The sequence below is a fragment of the Sapajus apella genome, unplaced genomic scaffold (assembly GCF_009761245.1).
Source record: "Sapajus apella isolate SASKATOON/1434 unplaced genomic scaffold, GSC_monkey_1.0 scaffold11, whole genome shotgun sequence".
NCBI classification, from domain to species: domain Eukaryota; kingdom Metazoa; phylum Chordata; class Mammalia; order Primates; family Cebidae; genus Sapajus; species Sapajus apella.
In genome coordinates, this window is record NW_022436951.1 from 8,819,239 (window position 1) to 8,845,995 (window position 26,757).

A 26,757-nucleotide genomic window follows, 5' to 3' on the forward strand; every position below is an offset into this window, starting at 1 on the left:
CACCACTACCACTACCATCAAATTACCACCACCACTACCATATCATCACCACTAACGCTACCTCCGCCACTCCACCATCACCACCACTACCACCACCAGCACCCCACCATAACCACCACCACGTCATCACTACCACCATTACCACATCACCATCACCACCATCGTCAAATCACCATCACCACTACTACCATCACCACCATCAAATCACCAACATCATCAAATCACCACTATCATATTACCACCACCACCATTACCATTAAATCACCACCAGCATTACCACATTACCACCACCACCATCAAATCATCACTACCACTACCACACCACCTCCACCACCATCATCAAATCATCATTACCACTACCACATAGCCACCACTACCACTACCACCATCACATCACCACCCCTACCACATCACCACTACCACTCGAATGGGCAAAATGATACTGTGTTACTTCCCTACAGCTACTCTAATAAATTATCACAAACTGGATGAGTTGAAACAAAATAAATGCATTGTTACATGGTTCTGGAAGCTAGAAGTCTGCAATTAAGTTGTCAGCAGGACCATGCTCCCCCTGAAGGTTCTAGGGCGGAACCCTTCCTTGTCTCTTCCCAGCTTGCCATGGTTGTGGCGAATCATTGACATTCCTGGGGCTATGTCACTCCAATTTCTGCTTCCATCTTCACCTGTTCATCTTCCCTCTGTGTGTCTCTGTCTCCAAACCTCTATCTCCTTAACAGGATACCAGTCATTGGTTTTAGGGCCAACCTAATTCAGTATGACCTCGTCTTCATTTGATTATATCTGCAAAGATTCTATCTCCAAATAAGGTCACATTCACAGGTACCAGGTGTTAAGACTTCAACATATTTTTTAGGGGACCCAGTTTAATCCGTAAGCACCTACCTTGAAAAGCTATGGTGAGGAAACCCTTCTGCTACTGCCCAATCTGTTACATGGCAACATCATTTACCTATTCTTTTTGGCTAAGTACAGCTCTGCCCTGAGTATCTTGACACTTTAAGTTTCATTGGCTGGAAATGAACCAGACATTCTCCCAGTCTCTACCTTCGCCAAGAACTTTAGAAAGAAATGAACATATTCAGGTAGATTTGATCAGTTAATATTTTAGTTCTTAGTAATTTAAAAATCCACAAAGTAAAATCATATTAATGTCTTATTGAAAAAAAAAATGAGAACTGACAAGGATATCTCTTACTTATTCACTCAGGGAGTGCTAAGTGCCTAGAGAAAGGCAAGGACCTGATTTCCCTAAGTCATTCTCCAGGTAGCATGCTCATCAGTGCAATTGTCTCAGGGTCAAGAATTGATGATAAGATGGGAAATGACAGTGATTTTTTTTTCACAAACACACTACATGTTGGGGTGATTGCCTGGCCTCCTCAAAGTCACATCAGAGAAGGGTCATGCTGAAGTCATTTTCCACGTTGGGTAGCAGCAATGGAGTCACCTCTGATTCTGCTGAAGGCAGAAGAGCGTGCTGTCGTGGGCTTTCCATGTTGCCAGAGCACGTGTGATGAAGGAGGAGAGTAAAGTTTGTTTCCTTTCCCCTCAGAGCCCCTTATGTTTTATATGCAACAAGGAGGACTGGTTTATGTCTTCACAGACCTTCTGTTGTATACTTAATTCAGTTTTTATGGTACTGCATGCAGCTCACAGGAATACTAAATTGTGTGAGTCTCTGAAAGAACCCATTTAATATGCTGTGGGACAGAATGCTGGGGACATGGGTGTGTCTCCTTCCCCCAACCCTTGTCTTTCTGTTGTGCAGGCAAATATTACATTAGAAATATTACCACCCATTTAAGAAGAAAGACTTGGGCTTCAGATATTTGCTTTTCTGACTTTCTTTCCTTTATTCTTCACATTTTTTATATCTGTTTCCCTGCTGGTAGAGATTAAAGAAAATACTTTAAAATTAATATACCTCGGAGTCAATTTTCCTAGCTCATTCCAAATCAGTGAAGGAATGAAGGCCACTGGAAATACGGTTGTGAAGGTCAGATTATTAGAGGGTGCTCAAGCTGGATGCAAACGTATTGTTTGTGAAGGGTTGGCAGTCGTAATCACTGAAGGCACCTGTTTTGCACATTTTTTCCCATTGTTATTAGCATAATTAAGTTTTGTTTCTTTAAAAAAAAAATCTCTTAGTACTTTTTTTGTTTCCCCAACTGGGTCAAGCAGCACAGTCTTTGGACCTAAAGGAAATTAGAGACACTTTAACCTAAATAAGGAAGCTATTTTCAATTAGTGGGCATTCATTCTCTGCTTAGCTGGTATAGGGTGTATTTAAAGACTCAAAATAAGCCTGGTGTGGTAACTGCAGTCCCAGCAACTCAGAAGGCTGAGGTGGGAGGCCAGGAGTTCAAGGCTGTTGACTGTGAATAGCTACTGCACTCCAGCCTGGGCAAAATAGCAAGATCCCATCTCTCTCTAAAAGCAGATTCAAACCATTCTTCCTTTAAATAGATTTGAGGTGGCTTTCCAGTTAGAATGAAAATTATCTTTAAAGATCAAAAAGGAAATAAAACTATCTGGGCACAATTCTTCCCAAACAAGAAAGAAAATCACAAAAGGAATATGGTATAGTTTTCCCTTGTGGTCATGGAAGAAAGCAAGCAATAGAAAAGTCCAGGTGAAGGTCAGATACAGTTCGTGACTTTCAATCTAAGTGTCATGATTCTTTGGTATCCACTCCTACAGAGTACCCCACACTTCATGGCTCTCCTTTTCCAGGATGAGAACACATCTGAAAGAGACTTGCTGCTCTATCAACTTCAATTCAACAATGTTTTCATAATTCGATTTTTGGAACATTTTCTTAGATTTTGCTCAGTTCTGCCTCTGACTCAGGAAATTAGAACTCACTCAATGTGTGCCTCCCTCCCCTCTGAGCAAGTAGTCCCTCTACCATTGGTGGATGCTTGAATATTCCTCTTGCTGCCACCAGGAACAAACATTTGTCCTTGTGCCCTGGTACCTCCTGCCCAGTCTTATAAAGCATCAAGGGGGAAAGGAGAAGTCACAGATCCAGGCAAGAGTGGCCTCTCCTGCCTCAGCATTTATCCCCCACCTCTCTTCCCCACAGATTGTTGGCTGTGACTATGAGATCGATTCCAATGCCACAGAGGATCGCTGTGGCGTGTGCCTGGGAGATGGCTCTTCCTGCCAAACTGTTAGAAAGATGTTTAAGCAGAAGGAAGGATCAGGTAATAAACAAATAAATTATTGAAATGATGGGACCAAAAGTGGGAGGGGGCAAGATAAATGTTTAATTGATTCCTAGTTTTTGTTTTTATTTGTTTTAAAACAGCCTGTGACTTACAAGGTATTCAAAATGGAAGGTAGCCTTTATCACAAAGGAGTAAGTGCTCCTTGGCAGTTTTAGGGAAGGAGTTGATTGCTGAGAAAATACAGGCTGCATGACAGTGAGATAGAGAACTGAAATGGCCTATGGATGTAAACAGGAAGAGGTGTAGAGCGTGATCCCGGGGGGAGGATCCCCTCTGGGAACAGGCATCACAAGAGGACCCAGCACTAAAGCCAATGGTGTTAAAGCCAATGGCATTGGAACAGACCAAGAACTAGGGGAGAGAAGAGATCAGAAGCTAGCTGAGAAGGCTGCAGACACAAAGACAGATTCTGTAGTGAGGACACAGAAGCCAGCAATGGGTTTACAAGGAAAAGAATTGGGGTACACCTTCAATTCAAAGTCAAAAGAGAGGCAAGGGAGGGTTGCATCAGATCTCTTTCATTCACAATTGCTCCCAAGTGGGAGGGTCAAAAGAGAAGCAAGACAGGGTTGCATCAAATCTCTTTTATTCCCAGTTGCTCACAAGTGGGAGAGGGTCCCACCCACTGCTCCCTTATGACTTTCCAGGCACCTCCTCCACCTAGCATCCCCTTCATACCCACACTCTACCATTCTCCTCCCATAGTCACCTTTTGCAGAGTTTCTTGTCTGCGCAGCTTTGGGCTATGGATATTCCTCAGGGCAGGAAGAGTCCACCTTGAAGGGTGGACCCCAAAGAAGAGTCAGTTCCCAAGGAAGGCAGCTAAGAAAGGGTCAACTGTATTATGGGGGCCATGGCACAGCTTGCACCTCTGAGTTTCCCCCACCTGAAGGGTGAAGACATTAAGATAATATACACCACTTTCCCCCAGTCTAGGGCGATCAGACTGTTAATTCCCTGGATTCCATAGAAATGCTGGGAGTAGGGAATCCATCATGCACTATTGCAGTTGTGCCTAAGGGGAGAGGGGCAGTGTGTGCTACACGGGGAGATGCCCAGGACAGGAAGTGATAACAACTTTCAGAGATGGTAAAGCCCTGTTTTCCTGGATCCTAGAAAAACAACATCTCTCTCCTAGACATGCTTCCTACCCAGGATGCAGTTACTAAGTAGGACCCTGAGAGTATCAGGTGTGTCCTTCAGTTAATTACGTGACCTGTTGTTCCCTAGTAATCATAATAGCAAACAATCTAAATTTAATTTCCATCCTTATTCTTTCATCTTTGACTATTGGATTACTAAGGTTAAATTGTGAAATGTAATGTTTGTCCTGCCCATTAGAATTATCATTGGAAGATTGTATTTCATGTCTTTGATTGATAGCTTTATGATGGATGAAAAATATTCTCTGGATTACTTATTAGAAATGTGAATAATAACCCAGTATGTCTTAAGCTTATGATTAAACACCCTGCGATAGCCAATGTTTTTATAACCTTTACAAAGGTGTTTTGTAAATACCCTTCATGATTTAGATGTGGCTTTATTTACTTAACTTGCAAAAAGTCACACTTAAAATTTCAACCTGCTTTATTTAATTTTCTTTATTTAATTTTATCTTGGCATCTGATGTGCTGTTTTTCTAATATTATGATAACTCGATTGAAAACCAGATTTGTGTCCCCAAGTCTCTTCCACTTAACCTTTTAATCCCTTAGGAAATCCAACTCTAATTCTGGGTTCTTTCCACTGCCCTGGTCTCTTAGGAATAAGAAAATGGGTTATAAATGTCTTCTTCTCCCTTCTCACCTTCACCCCTGCCTCCAATATCTCAGTAGCTCTGGCCACATGCCCACCACTGAGCATTGGACATCTCCCTGTGCCTTTGTGCTTTCAGTTCTCTTTCTCCCATGTCTCTCCCCTACAATTCCTCTCCACTGGCTTCTAACACGAGGGTTATGATTGCTCACAGTGTGTTACAAGGTTCCAATTCCCTCACCACCCTCTTTTGAGATAACTGAGACTAAGAGTCTAAATCTAAGGAAAGGCAGTTCAGCCTCTCAAAACGTCTACCAGGTACTGTTATTTTTATATATTTCTTCCTCACTCTGTGGTTTGTGAGCCTGTCAAACACTGGTTTGCATCTGAACCAGACACCTATGTGTCACTGCTCTCAAGCCTGAGAATAGACATGGACCAACCTTTCCCAGGAGCCTCCACACATAAATCGTGAGATATTGGCCTGCAGTGAGCGTTGTCTCAAACGGACAGCATAAACCTTTAAAAAGACAAGCTGGTCATTGTAGATAAATCATGCAGGGTTAATGGCATAATCTCTTTATGAGCACATTTTATTAGAAATGTCAAAGACTGGAGACCAAATATGCTGGTGAGTAAAGTCCGTTTTTGTAGACCACAAAGAACAGTTGGATAAGATGTGTGTTAGCACCAACAATGCATGATGTCTCTTATCACAATGTCTCAGAAACGAGAGCCCTTTTTTTGCCCCATCCTCAAATATCCTGAGTATTCTTTTTTGTTGTTGCCAAGACAGAGTCTTGCTCTGTCACCAGGCTGGAGTACAATGGCATAATCTCAGCTCACTACAACCTCTGCCTCCCGGGTTCAAGCAACTCTCCTGCCTCAGCCTTTCTAGTAGCTGGGATTACAGGTGCGTGCCACAATGCCTGGCTAATTTTGTATTTCTTTTAGTAGAGACAAGGCTTCACCATGTTGGCCAAGCTGGTCTCGAACTCCTGACCTCATGATCCACCCATCTCAGCCTCCCAAAGTGCTGGGATTACAGGCATCCTGAGTATTCTTTTAGTTCCAGGTGCTCAAGACTGAGATAGTGATGAGATAGTTTCTCCAGGTGGTCTCCTTGGACCCAGAGACTTCTTTCTTGAGGTCAGAATTATGTTTCTCCACTTCCCCTAATATTGGTGCAAGTGGCTAATGCTTACACTGGGGAAGATGCAAGAAAATTGATTTGCTGAACAAATGTGTTCATCATTCTTAATACAGTTGACCCTTGAACAACATGGGGTCAAACTGAATGAGTCCACTTAGTATGAAGATGTTTTTCAATAAATATATTGAAAAAACTTACAGAGATTTGTGACAATTTGAGAAAACTCACAGATGAACTGTGTAGCCTAGACATATCAGAAAAATTAAGAAAAAGGTATGTCATGAATGCATAAAACATATGTAGATACTAGTCTCTTTTATCATTTACTACCATAATATATCCACAAATGTATTATAAAATGTTAAAATGTATTAAAATTTATGCACACAAACACTTACAGACCATACATGGCACGATTTGAAATTTAGAGAAATGTAAACAAATCAAAGAGGCAGTATTGAGTCAGAACTGCATAAAAGTGACTGTGTTAATACTGTACTACTGTAGTAATTTCAGAGCCATCTCCTATTGCTGTTGTGGTGAGCTCAAGTGTTGCAAATATATGCTTAAAACACTGCGTAATGCTAATCATCTCCATGTGAGTAGTTCATTTGTCCGGTAAATTGCATGTCACAGTAAAAAGTGATCTTGAATATTTGTCATTGTGTTTAGTGCAATACCATAAACCTTAAGTAACACCATGGGATTCACACAAAATACCACTAGCGATGCTGGAAATGCTCTAAGAAGCAGAGAAAAGTCATGACATTATAGGAAAAAGTTGAATTGCTTGATATGTACCACAGATTGTGGTCTGCAGCTATAGCTGTCTGCTATTTCAAGATAAATGAATCTAGTGTAAGTATCATTATAAAAGAAAGAAAAGGAAATTTGTAAAGTCATCCCTACAGCTATGCCAGCAGGTACAAAAGCCTTGCACTTTTTGTGAAACTTATCTTTCATACAGCTTTCACGTGGGTGCAGGACTGATATAGAAAGGCATAACATATCAATAGACTCTGATATGATTCAACATAAAGCAAAGTCATTATATGACAACTTAAAGCAAAAGGAAGGAGAGAGACCTAAAGCTGGAGAAGTTAATACCTGCAAAGTATGATTTGATAATTTTTGAAAGAGGTTTGCTTTTAAAAATGTCAAGATAATAGGAGAAGCAGTCTCTGCAAGAGGCAGCAGGTGAGTCTCCAGATGCCATTAAGAAAATCCATGAAGAGAAAGGATATCTGCCTAAACAGATTTTTAATGTGGATGAAAGTGTCCTATTGTGGGAAAAAATGGTAAAAAGAATGTTTATTAGTAAAGAAGATAAACAAATACCAGGATTTAAGGCAGGAAGGAATAGGCTACCTCCATGGTTTTGTGCAAATGCAGTCAGGTTCATGATCAGGCTACCCTTATCTATAAAGGAGCTAACCTAACAGCCTTGAAGGGAAAAGATAAACACAAGCTGCCAGCCTTTTGGTTGTACAAGGAGAAGGCCCGGACTTCTTCCGAATTGGATGCTCTGATGCTTTGTCCGTGAAATCAGGAAGTACCTTGCCAGTAAGGGACTGCCTTTTGAAGTTCTTTTGATATTAAACAATGCCCGTGGCCACCAAGAACTCCATGAGTTCAACACCAAAGGCATCAAAGTGGTCTGCTTGCCCCTAAACACAATGTCTCTAATTCAGCCTCTAGATCAGAGGGTCATAAGGATCTTTTAGGCTCGTTACACACAATACTCTATGGAAAGGAGTGTCAACATTGTGAAAGAGAACTCTGATAGAAAACATCATAAAAGTCTGGAAGGATTACAACGTTGAAGATGCTATATTGTCATAGAAAACACCAAGAAAGCCTCAAGCCCAATTTCTGCTGGAGAAAACTGTGTCCCAACGTTGTGCACAGGACTTATGACAGAGACAGTCAAGGAAATCGTGAAAGAGGTTGTGAATATGTGAAAAATGCTGGGGTGAAGAGTTTGGAGAAATTCGAGAGTTGTTAGACACCAGGGGAATTAACAGAAGACAAGTTGATGAAAGCGTTCTTCCGAACCAGGACCAGATGATGGTCCTGGAAAGAAGATGGAGAAGAAACAGTGCTGGAAAACAAACAGACATTGGACAGTCTAGCAGAAGGGTTCTGATTACTGAAGACTGCTTTCAATTTATTTTATGACATAGACTCTTCTACAATACAGGCACTGAAACTAAAGCAAATGGTGGAAGAAGGATTGGTACCATATAGAATACTTTTAGAGAAATGAAAAAGCAAAATGTCAGACAAATTACAATGAATTTCTGCAAAGTTTCAGAGTGTGCCTTCCTCTCTTCCTCCATCTCCACCTCCTCCACCTCTGCTACCTGAGAGAAAAATCAACCCCTCCTCTTCGTTTTCCTCCTCAGCCTACTCAACGTGAAGACAACAAGGATAAAGGTCTTTATGATCATCCACTTCCACTTAATGAATGCTAAATACATTTTCATTATGAATTCGTTAACATTTTATTTTCTCTAGCTTACTTTATCATAAGGATACAATATATAATGCATATAACACAAAAATTATGTATCAGTGGACTGTTTGCGTTATTGGTAGGGCTTCTGACCAACAGAAGGCTATTAGTAGATAAGTTTGGGTATAGTTAAAAATTGAACACAGGTTTGTTTTTTTTTTTACTTGCATAGGGGCTTGGTGCCCTGACCCCTGTGTCATTCAAGGATCACTTGTACTTTGCAACTATTCTTATGAATCCTTTTATCTAGAAACTATTCAGAAGCAGTGCTTACATTCACTGAGAGCTTTTATTTTAAATTAAGTATGCCTCTTTCAATCTACCTATAATAAATATTTCTAATTTTGGATTTTCTGACTTAAGTGGAAGAATAAAAAGTGAACTCTGTTGTTTATTGTTTTTCTCTGTTTAGGTTTTTAGTTTTTTAAAGAAAGGAACAAGGTGGTAGACGCAGTGTTTCATACCAGTTGATTTTCCTGCATGAGCTCTGCTATGAGAAGGCATGCAACATCCTAAGTAAGAAAATGTCTGCAGATAGCAATACTCGGAGGGCACTTACTTTAAAAAAACATTAGTCTCAATTACATATGATCAATATCTTCCCTGAGGTGGTTTACATTCGTGGTTTTAATCAGCTGTTCTAGGCAAGTGTGTGAGAGCCAAATGGAACTTAATTAAATACCACGCAAACCACATTTTGGTTCCTCTGGATGAGAGCTGCCAATTTGAAAACTGAGGCTGAGGTTGTGATCTGTATCCAGTTTCAGAGCAAATTATTCTTACCAGACAGGGCAGGATTTGACCTCCAAGACCCCATACTTCTTTAACGCCAGAGGAAGATGAAGCACCTTGGTTGTATCCAGTGAAAAAATGACCAATATCATCAGCATCTTGAAACTGTATTTTATATTTAAAAAAAAAGTTGAAGGAACAAAGAATGGTTAGCTTACAAAAGAGAAAAATCATTGACCATTAGAGCTGAGAGGGACCTCAGGCATCATCATTCAATCCCCTTCTGTGCAATGAGATTCAAAGAAGTTAGATGAATCAATGAAAGCACAGAGCTGATTTGTAGAAATGCAGAGACTAGAATGCAAGTCTTTCAACTTCCATTGCCCCAGAACTCCTTCCACAATGCCATCCTGCAAGTCCATGTTCTTTCCATTTTATGAGATAATGGTTCTCAAGAAGCATAAATAAGATGAATGCATTAAATGTTTAGCATAGAGCCTGGCAAACACTAGCAACCACTAAAGTGTTCTTTCCTTTTTTCACCAGTATGCCTCTTACCATAAAGACCATTAAACAAGAATAAGACTGTGGCTAGAGTTGATTGTTATCTTCAAATAAATGTCAACATATGCTTTTTGAGAAGGCTGAATTAGAACACATGAGAATAAACTATAAATTCCTATTTCAGCAATATATAAAAGACAAAATGAGAAAGAAAACTTTCTAATGAAGAGAATTGTCCAACAGTATAAAAGGCTGTGCTCAGAGTTGAGTTCCTCATCACAGGCTGTATTCAAGATAGCCAGGTGGCAAACAATCAGAGATTCTCTCCAGGATTTTATTAATGAATGGAAGCAAGGATTACATTACTGCCTAGAGTCAGTCTTTAACCTGCTGGCAAGGCGGGGGGGAGAAAAGTATGTATTCAATGCAGTGTTTAGGAAGTCTAATTTAATAGAAGCAATAAATGGGGAGGCAGAAATACTAGCAGGAGGCCAGCTAGGAGCTTTAGGGTTTTGAACTATCAACATAAAATCACAGAAAAATAAATGCTAGATTAACCACAAAAGCTTCAGAGTCCAATCTGCACTTATTTCACAGTCCTTTCAAAACTGGGCACATATTGAGTCATAAAACTCCTGAGAATTCTGTCCCTGTCCAAGTTCTCTAAAATCCCCCATAATTAGTGCTTCTGCCAATCCCAGTGGCCACCCAACAAGGGCACCAAATGATGAGGAGGCTGGGAAGAGGATGAACAATGGGTCAGAAATAGTTTGCATTCAGCTGAGAAGCTGGCATGCCTCTTTAATGATTGTGTCTTCTCTCCTTAGGTTATGTTGACATCGGGCTCATTCCAAAAGGAGCAAGGGACATAAGAGTGGTGGAAATTGAGGGAGCTGGAAACTTCCTGGCCATCAGGAGTGAAGATCCTGAAAAATATTACCTCAATGGAGGGTTTGCTATCCAGTGGAATGGGAACTACAAACTGGCAGGGACCATCTTTCAATATGACAGGAAAGGAGACCTGGAAAAGCTGATGGCCACAGGTCCCACCAATGAGTCTGTGTGGATCCAGGTAATGCAGAAAGGAGGGAAACTGCTGACATGTGTGCTAGTTAGAATCTTTCTCATTTTTCCCCAAGGTATTTGCTAGGGGACATAAGGAAAGAATCTTTAAAAAACTTCTTTTAGCAAGGATCAGGGAGGGGAATGAGATATTATAAGTTTGTGCTGTTAATCCTTTATTGCCTAGATATTGCTGAAACCCTCATAACAAAATGCAAGGTGCTCTAAAACCACCCACTGGGAGGTTTGAGTTCCTTGAGTCTATTGTCATTGTGGCATGGGTTTCTAAGCAGCTTTCCAGCAGTGGGGATAAACTGACATGTCACTGTATGTTGTCTTCAGGCAAAGCATTTGGCTTTGTGAAATTCGTGCTGGAAGGAGGAGTTAGAATACAGTATGTGCTTTTCAAAGGCACAAGAAATTAGTCTTTCACATTGGGCACAGAACTGTCGGGAAAGAGAGGAATGATTATACCGATAGTGGCAAGGCAGGTTGAGGATGACAGATGGCCAAGGAGTGAGATCCAGCCACAGTCTAAAGTTAGAGAGACATCCTTTCTGAGCCGGATATCAGAGCACTCACAGAAGCCGAAGGTCAAGCATGGCAGCTGTGATCCGTGAGTGTCAGGAGACTTTGCTTGTGACACAGGCAAGGATTTACACATGAGAATCCCCAGTCCCAGGGAGCAAGCAATCCAATGCCTCTATGTTTAAGGTGAGTTCAGTTTCAACATGTGATAAGTAGATTGCTTGCATGAGAGGGAAGTAAGGGGAAGATCCCAAGAGCAGCATACCTAAGCTAAAGCCCATGACCATTTTTATCTCAGAACTACTATTTGTTAAAGGTACTTGCCGAGACCAGCTCAGTCATGGAGACCCCAAACCAGTCGGTGCCAATGGAATTAAGAAACAGAAACAAAGAGTGCAAAAGTGGGAATCAGAGTGGGACATCAGGGGACTCATAGCATTTCAGAGCTGAGAGCCCAGAGCAGACTCTGACCCATGAATTTATTCTTTGTGAGCAAGTTCTTATTTTTAATAAGCAGGTGTTCAGTGTTTCTTCACAGAATAAAGATAGACCAAACAGGCGGATGGTGCCTGTTCACTAGTAAAATAGAAATAAGCTCAAAAGCACTCTTTACGAGTCAGCAATGGGGAAAAGGTCATGTATCCTGTGTTTTGGGAACTGGTTTAACTAGTGTATGACTGGTACATATTGCTTACTATTTAACATTCGCTGAGTGCTAACTCCACGTCAGACACTGTTCTAACCACTTTACATGTGTTTACTCATTTAACCTGACAATAATCCTACAAATAGGCACTATTTATTACCCTCACTTTGTATATGGGCAAACTATAGCAGTTACCTATATTCACAAAGCTGGGAAGTATATAAGGGCACAGAGTGACCTGTCAGCCTATTGTTGGAAAGGACACTTGTTGCCATTTCCACAGAGTACTTCCCATATGATTTCATCTCCCCATTTATGAGAACTGAAAATCCCATGAGAATCCAGCTAACAAATAATTGAACGGAGAATATATAGCTATAGAGGTAGAGGCAGGTATATAGATATGAACTTAGACACAGACAGAGGTATAGACATAGGCAGAGATCTCTTTAATGGCATTTGTTCCAGTGGATGCTCCCATAACCAATTTTAGATGACTGACATTGCATGGTCTTTTTACATGACTGGCTTATGGTATAAAGTCATGACAGTTTGACATGACCCCTCTCTTGCCTTTTAGCTCCTATTCCAGGTGACTAACCCTGGCATCAAGTATGAGTACACAATCCAGAAAGACGGCCTTGACAATGATGTTGAGCAGCAGATGTACTTCTGGCAGTACGGCCGCTGGACAGAATGCAGTGTGACCTGCGGGACGGGTGAGAAACAGCTGCTCTCACTATGAAGCCACGCCAGCCTCAGAGCCGGCTGCAGAGCGATTAACCCACTGATTTGCTTTCCACTGTGTGCTCGTGCAGATCCACCGAGATGGTCAGGGGCCTCTGTGGACAGTGAGTGTGCAGGGGCATGGTTTGAAGAGAGGCAGCTTTTCTTTTATCAGCTCTATATACTGGCCTTTTATAAAACGGATAAAAACTTTGATAAAAGTTTTCAGTAAAACCTTTTTTTTGGTTTTACTGTAAACTTTTATCAAAGTTTTTATCCGTTCTATAAAAGGCCAGTAAAAGGTTTTGTTACTGTCAAACAAAAAGCATTAACAACAACCATGTCTCCGGTTGAGGACTTCAGGACCACAAAAGCGGGACAACTGCTCAAACGTGTACCGTAAATCATGGCCAAACTCAAACCATAACTAGCTCTTCTGATTCCCGACCCAGTGTTCTTGCTCCATCTCCTATTTATCCATTTTTATGCATACAGCCGGGGAGTAGCTTTCACAAAATCAAGCACTGGAGAAGTTCACTTGCTGCCAAGTATTAGTCAGGATGGGGTAAGCTCTGCACAAGAACAAAAAAATTGAAATCTTAGTTTCAACACAATGCAGGTTGAGTGTTAATTCATTGTATGTCTGAAGCAGGTTGGAAGGCTCTGCTTCATTTCCTACGTAAGACATCCAAAACACATGACTTCCAGCTTGCCCCATAAGGAAAGAAAGAGATGAAAGAGGCAGCCTGGCTCTGTTGATAGCCTTGGCCTGGAAATGCTGCTAGTCATTTCCACGCACATCTCACTGGTTGGTCTTAGTCACATGGGCACCATCTAACTGCAGAAGGAGGCTAACAATCATGGAGGGGCATGTGGACATTTGAGGAGCATGGAATCTCTGCAGTGCTGGATGAACTTTTCCAAAGCCTGTGAAGGCAGGGGTCAGGACCTGTTGAATACTTGGGGCTGTATCACTCACTTAGGGGTCCTCCACCTCTCTCTCTCCTTTGGGTCATGTCTAAGTCAATTCTGAAACTTCTTGCCTCTAGCCTGTAACTGCAACCTGCAAAACTAGGGGAGCTACAGAGTGATGTGCCAGAATTGGTGACACAGCAAAAGGGAAGAAAAAGGAAGCAGTGAATGGACCGGAAGACCATGGTCCACTCCACAACAGGCTTCCCTCTCACATACCTTGTCTCTACATCACCTGCTCACTGGCTTTCCCACCGCTGAGAGTTGTGCACCATCAACCTTATGAACAATTTTTGTATTATCGACTTCTTTCTTTCCCCATTTCAGCATAGAAAACCAAGGTTAGCTTTTAGAATTCATAAGAATAAAATGTTCATTCTAAATTGTGTGACAATTTAATAATGCTAACTAACCCCCTGAAAATCTGTCAAGGTCAAAGGTGCAGTCTGTGGCCGCAGCCATGGGTGGTGCTGATAGGAGAGTCAGTCCTGCCATTCCTACCGCTGCCTCTGGTATTTCCAAGCATACTGCCCACCACTGCCCAGGGTGCGGGGCTGGGCAAAGGCAATTTAAGCAGAAAATAACTGGGTGAGAAAAACTTCCCCTGAGGAACAATGGGAGGAAAATGAAGTCATTGTGACTAGAGTCATAGATACTTTGTCGATTTGTCATCCCCTGTGTTCTCATCTTTCTATGAAATACAAGTTTAACTCTAAGTCATTTGCCCCAAGACACCATAGAATGAAACAGCCAATGCTTATGACAGGGACTCCTGAAAGAAACAAGAGAACGTCCTCCACTCTCTTCTATTTCAATATAGAATGGACCCTTTGCATCACACACACAATATTTCAGAGCAGCACGTATCAAGAGATAAGTGGATGACGTGTGCAGTAATCATAAAAAGACATCTGAAGTCAGCTAGGAAACTGGACATTCTTCCCAGATGTGAATGAGACATTTGGTTTTGTTACAGCCTAAGCCTTCAGCAGCACTTCCACCTACCTGGGTAAATGTCACTCTGATTACTAAGCCTTACTCTGGCAAAGGAGAAAGACAGCAAGACTCTTAAACATAACTGATGAAATGTTATTATTCACACAGGACACACCATTGCTAAATATAACATTGGAAGACTTCCTAAAACACTGAATAATTCAGTGATGGATTTTTATTTTATTCAAGCTAAAACTTTCAACACTGCAAAAGAAAGTTAAACACGTTACTGAAACATGAAAAATTGTCACCCCCAACACATGTACTTTTGCTACTTTGCTTTCCTTTCAAAGCATTTTTTTCTAATCATAAATGTATATAGTTGTGTGCATATGGATGCATTTATGCACATTGTATATGTACGCATATATTTTCGCTTATCACAGTAGGGTACTATTATGATTCCTTATTGCTGTTCTGATGAGCATTTGAGGACCCGTGTAAAAAATGGTCTCCTTAGTTTTAATTTCTATGTGAAATTTCTAGATTCAAAGAAAATAAATATTATAATTCACTTACACCAAATTATCAGATAATATTAAGTTATTACCAAATTTATTTCCATAGTAAGTGGGTTACAAATAGGTAATAGCAATCATTTTTTTAATTACTGTGTTATTTTAGTTTTACTGAGCAACATTTCAAACATGCTAGCAAAATAGAGAATGTAGTAACAAATTCCTTTATATTAACCACTCGGCTTTATTGCTCTTACCGTTTTGTTGTTTGTTTCAGTCTTTACTTTTAAAGACAAAAAAAAAAAAAAATCCCATCTCCACTTTCTTCACTTTTTTCCCAGAGTTAACTAGGGTCATGAAACTAGTGTTTATTATTCTCATGTATGTGGTTTGGTTAAATACTTTTACCATGTATGTGGTTAAATATGTATAGCCATACACATTATATAGAATTGTTTCTCAGGCATTTAATCTTTCTACATATTGTATCATATGTATTATATCATTCTTTGTCTTTTTTTTCCTCAACATTATGCTTTTGAGATAAATCCACATTGATTAAAGTAGCTCTAGGACTTTTTTCTTCTGTCACCCAGGCCAGGGTGCAATGGCGTGATCTCAGCTTACTGAAACCTCTGCCTCCGGGTTCAAGTGATCCCTTGCCTCAGCCTCCAAAGTAGCTGAGATTGCAGGCGTGTACCCTCACACCCAACTAATTTTTGTATTTTTAGTAGAGACAGAGTTTCACCATGTTAGTCAGGCTGGTCTCAAGCTCCTGACCTCAAGTCATCCGCCCCCCTCGGCCTCCCAAAGTGCTGGAATTATGAGCATGAGCCACCATGCCCAGCCTCTCATACATTTATCTCAAGGGTTGTGTACTATTCTATTACATTAATATATCATGGTTTATTTATACGTTCTACTGTTTTACAGCTATAAATCTTTCTGCAATTCTGTAATGAATATCTTATAATAATTCCCTTATTACTTCAGTATTTGGGCTTCTTTAATTTGTATACCTAAAAGTAGAATTCCTGGGTCATATAGTCTGTGCATATTGTGGGAATAAACCCGTGAACTTATAGGGTGACATTGAATATTTTATATTTTCCAGGGAAACAACAAAATGTTAAAGGGAAACACAGCAAGAGTTAACATTTCTTGGACCATGTGTCTACTGCTTGCTCGAGGTAGTTCAAGGTTAGGCCACACGACATTCTTTTTAATGACATTCTATGTTTGTGAAACTGGTTTTTCAGTGGTTGCTGCGATTAAAAAATCAAATACCACCTGAAAATCAATGTGAAACTGGAAATGTGGTATCTAGTCTCATTCCAAGATTTGAAAAGTTGTACAGTATCCAATAGATACACACATCTCATGAGTGTAGCTTAATTTAAAATGAAACAAAAGTACTACTTTGTTTTTCAATTTATGTGTATTATTTTTTTCAGATGGCTACTAAGTTGTTGGACCATAAATCCTTATTAAGTTGGTACCTAATTATTTAATGAATGGAACTGTTCAATATTTTATTTTGCCTAGAGGCACCATGAAAAATTACCGAAACACAAAGGGCACTATGAACCAAAAATATTGCAAGTCCCTGTTCCAGTATTTGGCTTGTCTTTCTCACATCTGTAATCCCAGCACTTTGGGAGGCTGAGGTGGCTGGATCACCTGAGGTTGGGAGTTCAAGACCAGCCTGACCAACATGGAGAAACCCTGTCTCTACTAAAAATACAAAAAAATTAACTGGGCATAGTGGTGCATATCTATAATCCCAGCTACTGAGGAGGATGAGGCAGAAGAATCACTTGAACCCAGAAGGCAGAAGTTGTACTGAGCTGAGATTGCGCCATTACACTCCAGGCTAGGCAACAAGAGCAAAACTCTGTCTCAAAAAAAAAAAAAAAAATTATGTTAACAACTTATTTACATTAAGCGGAACTCATATTAAGTAGAAATATTACACTTTGGGAGGCAGGAAATCACTTATGCCCAGGATTTTGAGACCAGCCTGGTCAACATGATGAAACTCTATCTCAACAAAAAATACAAAACTTAGCCAGGCATGGTGGTAGCGGTGGGCGCCTGTAGTCCCAGCTATTGTGGGGGCTATGGCAGGAGGATTACTTGCGCTCAGGAGGTTTAGGCTAGACCCTGCCACTGCACTCCAGCCCGGGCAATAGAGTGAGAACCTGTCTCAAAAAAGAAAAGTTAAATTTTTAATATAATGAATTTTGTCTGTTTTCCTTTTAAAGTTTGTGCTTTTGGTGTCTTAACTAAAATACTTTTCTATCCCATATATAGATATGATACCATATTTTCTTCTAAGGGTTTTAAAATTTCGAATTTCACATAGAGAGTTTAACCCACCTAAATTTATTTTTGTGTGAGGTATAAAGTAGGAATCCAGTTTCCTTAGGAATAATCAACTATTCCAACCACATTTATTAAATATGACACGCCCTCCTTGTTGGCACTTTTAAAGCTGTTACTATTTTAATATTTTAAAGAAATTGCTGAGAATTTGACAGAACTAATGTGGATGGCTACGACTGTACTTGACAATATCTATATGGAGAAAGAGGTGAAATCTGTAGACAGTACTTAGAAATGAATCCTCTCATCCACCCCAACTACAGGTAATTCAGGTTAAATGTGTGCACATCTTAGTAGCTGGAACATCTGTTTCTGGCTTGTTTCTCTTGGCTGCTTTTCAATTGAATTTCCTCTGGGAGATCCCAGGCTTGTCACCACAGCCAGAGTTTGTTAAACATCACCACTGTGCTGCATTAAATAGGAGGTCCAGGACTAAGCTAAGAACTCACCTGCCTTTCTGACAGAGGGATGCTCTCCATGGTCTCTTATAATGCGGGCTCCTTGACAGGGTGCTTTTCTTTTTTTTACCCTGTTTATTTATTTTATTGCATTTTAGGTTTTGGGGTACATGTGAAGAACATGCAAAATTGTTGCATAGGTACACATGTGGCAGTGTGATTTGCTGCCTTCCTCCCCATCACCTACATCTGGCATCTCTCCCCTTGCTATCTCTCCCCAGCTTTCCACCCCCCACCGTCCCTCCCCTATTTCCCCCCAACTGACCCCAGTGTGTAGTGCTCCCCTCCCTGTGTCCATGTGATCTCATTGTTCAACACCCGCCTATGAGTGAGAACATGCGGTGTTTGATCTCCTGCTCTTCTGTCAGTTTGCTGAAAATGATGGTTTCCAGATTCATCCATGTCCCTGCAAAGGACCCAAACTCATCGTTTTTGATGGCTGCATAATATTCCATGGTGTATATGTGCCACATTTTCCCTATCCAGTCTATCATCGATGGGCATTTGGGTTGGTTCCAGGTCTTTGCTATTGTAAACAGTGCTGCAATGACCATTCGTGTGCACGTGTCCTTATAGTAGAATGATTTGTAATCCTTTGGATATATACCCAGTAATGGGATTGCTGGGTCAAATGGAATTTCTATTTCTAGGTCTTTGAGGAATCGCCACACTGTCTTCCACAATGGTTGAACTAATTTACACTCCCAACAACAGTGCAAAAGTGTTCCTATTTCTCCACATCCTCTCCAGCATCTGTTATCTCCAGATTTTTTAATGATCGCCATTCTAACTGGCGTGAGATGGTATCTCAATGTTGTTTAGATTTGCATTTCTCTGATGACCAGTGATGATGAGCATTTTTTCATATGTTTGTTGGCCTCACGTATGTCTTCTTTTGTAAAGTATCTGTTCATATCCTTTGCCCACTTTTGAATGGGCTTGTTAGTTTTTTTCTTGTAAATCTGTTTTAGTTCTTTGTAAATTCTGGATATCAGCCCTTTGTCAGATGGGTAGACTGCAAAAATTTTTTCCCATTCTGTTGGCTGCCGATTCACTGTAATGACTGTTTCTTTTGCTGTGCAGAAGCTGTGGAGTTTGATTAGATCCCATTTGTCTATTTTGGCTTTTGTTGTCAATACTTTTGGTGTTTTGGTCATGAAGTCCTTGACTACACCTATGTCCTGAATGGTTTTGCCTAGATTTTCTTCTAGGGTTTTTATGGTGTTAGGTCTTATGTTTAAGTCTTTAATCCATCTGGAGTTAATTTTCCTGTAAGGTATCAGGAAGGGTTCCAGTTTCTGCTTTCTGCACATGGCTAGCCAGCTTTCCCAACACCATTTATTGAACAGGGAATCCTTTCCCCATTGCTTGTTTTTGCCTGGTTTGTCAAAGATCAGATGGTTGTAGATATGTTGTGTTGCCTCCGAGACCTCTGTTCTGTTCCATTGGTCTATATCTCTGTTTTGGTACCAGTACCATGCTGTTTTGATTACTGTAGCCTTGTAGTATAGTTTGAAGTCCGGTAGTGTGATGCCTCCCGCTTTGTTCTTTTTGCTTAGAATTGACTTGGCTATGCAGGCTCTCTTTTGGTTCCATATGAAGTTTAAGGTGATTTTTTCCAGTTCTGCAAAGAAGGTCACTGGTAGCTTGATGGGGATAGCATTGAATCTGTAAATTACTTTGGGCAGTATGGCCATTTTCACGATATTGATTCTTCCTAACCATGAACATGGAATGTTTCTCCATCTGTTTGTGTCCTCTCTTCTTTCGTTGAGCAGTGGCCTGTAGTTCTCCTTGAAGAGGTCCTTTACGTTCCTTGTTAGTTGTGTTCCTAGGTATTTTATTCTCTTTGTGGCAATTGTGAATGGAAGTTTGTTCTTGATTTGGCTCTCTTTAAGTCTGTTATTGGTGTATAGGAATGCATGTGATTTTTGCACATTGATTTTGTATCCTGAGACTTTGCTGAAGTTGCTTATCAGTTTTAGGAGATTTTGGGCTGAGACCATGGGGTCTTCTAGATATGCAATCATGTCATCTGCAAATAGAGACAATTTAACTTCCTCCTTTCCTATTTGAATGCCCTTTTTTTCTTTTTCTTGCCTGATTGCTCTGGCTAGAACTTCTAATACTATATTGAATAGCAGTGGTGAGAGAGGGCATCCTTGTCTGGTGCCACATTTCAAGGGGAATGCTTCCAGTTTTTGCCCATTCTGTATGATATTGGCTGTTGGTTTGTCATAAATAGCTTTTATTATTTTGAGATACGTTCCATCAATACCTAGCTTATTGAGTGTTTTTAGCATAAAGGGCTGTTGAATTTTGTCAAAGGCCTTCTCTGCATCAATTGAGATAATCATGTGGTTTTTGTCTTTGGTTCTGTTTATGTGGTGAATTATGGTTATAGACTTGTGTATGTTGAACCAGCCTTGCATCCCCGGGATGAAGCCTACTTGATCATGGTGGATAAGCTTTTTGATATGCTGTTGCACTCGGCTTGTCAGTATTTTATTGAAGATTTTTGCATCTATGTTTGTCATGGATATTGGCCTGAAGTTTTCTTTTCTTGTTGAGTCTCTGCCGGGTTTTGGAATCAGGATGATGTTGGTGTCATAAAATGATTTGGGAAGAATTCCCTCTTTTTGTATTGTTTGGAGTAGTTTCAGAAGGAATGGTACCAGCTCCTCTTTGTATGTCTGGTAGAATTTGGCTTTGAACCCGTCTGGACCTGGGCTTTTTTTGGGTGGTAAGCTCTTAATTGCTGTCTCAACTTCAGACCTTGTTATGGATCTGTTCAGGGTTTCGGCTTCTTCCTGGTTTAGGCTTGGCAGGAGACAAGTGTCCAGGAATTTATCCATTTCTTCCAGGTTTATTAGTTTATGTGCATAGAGTTGTTTGTAATAATCTCTGATGATGGTTTGAATTTCTGTAAATCTGTGGTGATATCCCCTTTATCGTTTTTTATTGCATCAATTTGGTTATTCTCTCTTTTCTTTTTTATTAATCTGGCTAGTGGTCTGTCTATTTTGTTGATCTTTTCAAAAAACCAGCTCCTGGATTTATTGATTTTTTGAAGGGTTTTTTGTGTCTCTATCTCCTTCAGTTCTGCTCTGATCTTAGCTGTTTCTTGTCTTCTGCTAAACTTTGAGTTTTTTTGATCTTGCTCCTCTAGCTCTTTCAGTTTTGACGATAGGGTGTCAATTTTTGATCTCTCCTTGCTTCTCATGTGGGCACTTATTGCTATATATTTTCCTCTAGAGACTGCTTTAAATGTGTCCCAGAGATTCTGGTATGTTTTGTCTTCGTTCTTGTTGCTTTCGAATAACATCTTTATTTCTGTCTTCATTTCATTGTTTATCCAGTCAACATTCAAGAGCAAGTTGTTCAGTTTCCATGAAGCTGTGCGGTTCTGGGTCAGTTTTTGAATTCTGAGCTCTAACTTGATTGCACTGTGGTCTGAGAGACTGTTTGTTATGATTTCCGTTCTTTTGCATTTGCTGAGGAGTGATTTACTCCCAATTATGTGGTCAATTTTAGAGTAGGTGTGATGTGGTGCTGAGAAGAATGTATATTCTGTGGATTTGGGGTGGAGAGTTCTGTAAATGTCTATTAGGTTTGCTTGGTCCAGGTCTGAGTTCAAGTCCTGGATATCCTTGTTCATTTTCTGTCTGGTTGATCTGTTGAATATTGACAATGGGGTGTTAAAGTTGTGCGACCCCGGCTGTGGGACCCCGACCCACGGAGGCAGGCGCTCAATAGACTCGAGGCAGGACGCATGGTGACCGGTACCGACTTTACTGGGATCTCCGGGCGACTCAAGCGGGAAGAGAGGAATCGCGCGCGCTTTCCTTGTTCGGTTAGTTTTATAGGGGCAGAGGGCCTGGGGCGGTGGGAGAGCAGTGGCGGCGGGTGATGATTGGTTAGTCCCGGTTGCCGGGCGGGGAGTTTGCCGAACGGGAAGTTGAGTGGGCAGGAGGTTGATAGGGCATATGGTGATTGGTCAGGGTTTGGGCAGGAAGTTTGCTGGGCGGGAGCTAAAGAGGCAGGTGATGATTGGTTAGGTGGTTGCTAGGCGGAAGGGGCTGGAGTTCCTTCAGTCGGGGGCATTGTGCCGAGTCACGTAAGGAAGTTAAGCTCCTTCAATGTGGCTGGGGGGTGGGGCCAGAGAGGCCTTCTACCAGACAAAAGTCTCCCACTATTATTGTGTGGGAGTCTAAGTCTCTTTGTAAGTCATTAAGAACTTGCCTTATGTATCTGGGTGCTCCTGTATTGGGTGCATATATATTTAGGATCGTTAGCTCTTCTTGTTGCATTGATCCTTTTACCATTATGTAATGTCCTTCTTTGTCTCTTATGATCTTTGTTGCTTTAAAGTCTAATTCATCAGAGATGAGAATTGCAACTCCTGCTTTTTTTTTGCTTTCCATTTGCTTGGTAAATCTTCCTCCATCCCTTTGTTTTGAGTCTTTGTGTATCCTTGCATGTGAGATGAGTTTCCTGGATACAGCACACAGATGGGTTTGGCTTTTTATCCAATTTGCCAGTCTGTGTCTTTTGATTGGGGCATTTAGTCCATTTACATTTAGGGTTAATATTGTTTTTTTTTTCCCATTTATTTATTTTATTGCATTTTAGGTTTTGGGGTACATGTGAACAACATGCAAAATTGTTGCATAGGAACACACATGGCAGTGTGATTTGCTGCCTTCTTCCCCATCACCTACATCTGACATTTCTCCCCTTGCTATCTCTCCCCAGCTTCCCACCCCCCACCCTCCCTCCCCTATTTCCCCACAACTGACCCCAGTGTGTAGTGCTCCCCTCCCTGTGTCCATGTGTTCTCATTGTTCAACACCCGCCTATAAGTGAGAACATGCGGTGTTTGATCTCCTGCTCTTCTGTCAGTTTGCTGAGAATGATGGTTTCCAGGTTCATCCATGTCCCTACAAAGGACCCAAACTCATCGTTTTTGATGGCTGCATAATATTCCATGGTGTATATGTGCCACATTTTCCCTATCCAGTCTATCGTGAATGGGCATTTGGGTTGGTTCCAAGTCTTTGCTATTGTAAACAGTGCTGCAATGAACATTCGTGTGCACGTGTCCTTATAGTAGAACGATTTGTAATCCTTTGGATATATACCCAGTAATGGGATTGCTGGGTCAAATGGAATTTCTATTTCTATGTCCTTGAGGAATCGCCACACTGTCTTCCACAATGGTTGAACTAATTTACACTCCCAACAACAGTGTAAAAGTGTTCCTATTTCTCCACATCCTCTCCAGCATCTGTTGTCTCCAGATTTTTTAATGATCGCCATTCTAACTGGCGTGAGATGGTATCTCAATGTAGTTTTGATTTGCATTTCTCTGATGACCAGTGATGATGAGCATTTTTTCATATGTTTGTTGGCCTCACGTATGTCTTCTTTTGTAAAGTATCTGTTCATATCCTTTGCCCACTTTTGAATGGGCTTGTTAGTTTTTTTCTTGTAAATCTGTTTTAGTTCTTTGTAAATTTTGGATATCAGCCCTTTGTCAGATGGGTAAACTGCAAAAATTTTTTCCCAATCTGTTGGTTGCCGATTCACTGTAATGACTGTTTCTTTTGCTGTGCAGAAGCTGTGGGGGGTTAATATTGTTATGTGCAAATTTGATACTGCCATTTTGGTGCTAGCTGGCTGTTTTGCCCTTTAGTTGAGCTGGTACTTGTTGTTCCTTTATATGTGTAGAGCCTCTCTCAGGAGCTCTTGTAGAGCTGGCCTGGTGGTGACGAAATCTCTGAGTACTTGCATGTTCCCAAAGGATTTTATTTTTCCTTCACTTATGAAGCTTAGTTTGGCTGGATAGGAGATTCTGGGTTGAAAGTTCTTTTCTTTAAGGATGTTGAATATTGGCCCCCACTCTCTTCTGGCTTGTAGGGTTTCTGCTGAAAGATCTGCTGTGAGTCTGATGGGCTTCCCTTTGTGGGTAACCTGACCTTTCTCTCTGGCTGCCCTTAGTATTTTCTCCTTCATTTCAACCCTGGTGAATCTGACGATTATGTGGTGTTCTCTGTATTTCCTGGACTTGAATATTGGCTTGCCTTGCTAGGTTGGGGAAGTTTTCCTGGATAATATCCTGAAGAGTATTTTCCAGCTTGGATTCATTCTCTTCGTCGCATTCAGGTACACCTATGAAACGTAGATTAGGTCTTTTCACATAGTCCCACATTTCTTGGAGACTTTGTTCATTCCTTTTTACCCTTTTTTCTCCATTCTTGCCTTCCCGTTTTATTTCATTGAGTTGATCTTCGACCTCTGATATCCTTTCTTCTGCTTGGTCAATTCGGCTGTTGATACTTGTGCATGCTTCACGAAGTTTTCATGTTGTGTTTTTCAGCTCCATCAATTCACTTATATTCCTTTCTATTTTGTCCATTCTCGTTAGCATTTCGTCAAATCTTTTTTCAAGGTTCTTAGTTTCTTTGCATTGGGTTAGAACACGTTCTTTTAGTTCACAAAAGTTTCTTATTACCCACCTTCTGAAGTCTGATTCTGTCATTTCATCACACTCGTTCTCCCTCCAACCTTGTTCCCTTGCTGGTGAGGAGTTGTGATCCCTTGTAGGAGGAGAGGTGTTCTGGTTTCGGGTGTTTTCATCCTTTTTGCTCTGGTTTCTTCCCATCTTTAAGGATTTCTCCACCTGTCAACTTTGTAGTTGCTGGCTTTCAGATTGGGTCTCAAATCTTTCAGATTGACATTCCGTTTGTTGATGATGAGGTTATTTCTGTTTCTTGGTTTTCCTTCTGACAGTCTGGCCCCTCTGCTGTAGGTCTGCTGAAGTTCACTCCAGGCCCTGATTGCCTGGGGTTCACCTGCAGCAGCTGTTGAACAGTAAGGCTTGTTACCAGTTTTCTTCTGCTATCTTTGTCCCAGAAGGATACCTGCCTAGTGTCAATCTGATCCCTCCTTTATGAGGTGGCTCTTTGGATATATAGGGGTCAGGGAGCTGCTTGAGGAGATGGTCTCTTCTTTATAGGAGCTCAAATGGTGAGCTGTGAGCTCTGTTGTTCATTCAGAGCTGCTGGGCAGGTACGTTTAGGTCTGCTGCAGCAGAACTCATAAACTGCTTTTTGTTCCCAGGTGCTCTGTCCCAGGGATTTAGGGCTTTATGAGTTTTGGTTATGCTGCTGCCTTCTCTTTTTTTTTTTTTTTTTTTTCTTCAGAGCTGCCTTGCACAGCAAGGCAGCCTAGTCACTGTGTGGCTGTAGAGGCTTTGCTCAGCTGCTGTGGGCTCCGCCCCGCTGCCAAGTGAACTTCCCTGCAGTCCTGTTTATATGGGTGTAGTTAGAACTGCTTTGGTGATGGTGGCCCGCCTCTTTTGAGGCGGAGTCTCTGCTGTGGCGTGTTGCCTTGGCAACGGCGGGCTGCCTCAGCAATGGCGGGTTGCCTTGGCAACGGCGGGCTGCCTCGGTAATGGCGGACGCCTCTCCCCGACAGAGCTGGACCGTCCCGGGTTCATCTGCGCTTGCTGTGAAACTCTCAATCCAGAGTTTCTGGTTGCTGTTCTTTTGTGGGGGTGGGACCAGCCGAGCCTGATCGCCTGGCTCCCTGCCTCAGAGCCTTTTTTAAGTTGGAGTTCCAGTCGCCTGTTGAAGAGGCGCCGGGGTCTGTTTGTTTTCCCCTGCGGCCACTCACTGCGCGGACTTAAACAGCTGCACTGAGGTTTGTGGCGCTTTTTTTTTTTGCCCTGGAATCTACTGTCCTGGTTCTCCGCTCAGTCCCCTTTTTAAACAGATGAATGGGCGACTTCCTGTGGCTCCAATCACCAGCCAAAAGGGCACCCGGACCGGTGTATTTTATACGGAGAACCGCGGCTCCGGGGCGCCGACAGAGCAGCCGCGCGGGGCAAAGCAGCAGTGCCAGCCGCAACAGCCGCGCTGGCCGCAACAGCCGCGCTGGCGACCATGGAGCTCCTCTGCCCGGGAATTTCCTGGTCTGTGGGCAATAAAAATGCGGCGTCCACTCACCCTCTGCGCTTTCACTGGGAGCTGCAATCCTGAGCTGTTCCTAAACGGCCATCTTGGATCCTGTCCCCGGGAGGGTGCTTTTCTTTGTCTCTACCTCTGGGTGGAATTGGTTTTCTTTCCTCTTGTTCCTGCACTTGCATGAGAAGATGTTGTTCATTGTGGCTTTTCTGGGGCAGCTGTGTGATGCTTTACCACTATCAGAGAGTCAAGGGAACTGCATCTCAAATAACAAACTCACTGTGTCCTAGCTGAGAGAACTCTAAGTGTGATAAGTGATGATTTTCTTTTGTTTTCCTTTTTCCATCTAGTTTTGTAAGCACATCTGTAAAAAGACCCAACTTTTTAGGAATTATAGTCATTAAAATCTTATAAACTTGGTTTCTAAAGCACAGAATTCCACTGTTAAAATGATTGAACTCCATCTTCATCTGCCTCTGATTATTTGCCAACTCGTAATTTTAATTTACAGTATTTGTCTGCACGTCTTATCTCCTTTGCCAGACGGTAAACTCCTAGATAACAGTCTCTGTGCTTCATGCTTCTGTGTGTCTTCCCTCCTTCCCAGATACGGTACAGTGCTATTTACTGGCTTTTTATAAAG

General features: G+C 41.4%; 1 protein-coding gene across 2 annotated transcripts in view; it reads left to right on the top strand.

The window, feature by feature from the left end:
* Positions 1–26,757, top strand: part of ADAMTS12 (ADAM metallopeptidase with thrombospondin type 1 motif 12) — a 362,056-nt gene that overhangs the window by 268,499 nt on the left and 66,800 nt on the right. For both annotated transcript variants that reach the window (XM_032279004.1, XM_032279007.1), the window contains exons 14-16: positions 3,110–3,230; positions 10,744–10,988; positions 12,733–12,871. In XM_032279004.1, coding sequence (XP_032134895.1) covers positions 3,110–3,230; positions 10,744–10,988; positions 12,733–12,871 — 505 coding nt within the window. The remainder of the gene's footprint in view (positions 1–3,109; positions 3,231–10,743; positions 10,989–12,732; positions 12,872–26,757) is intronic.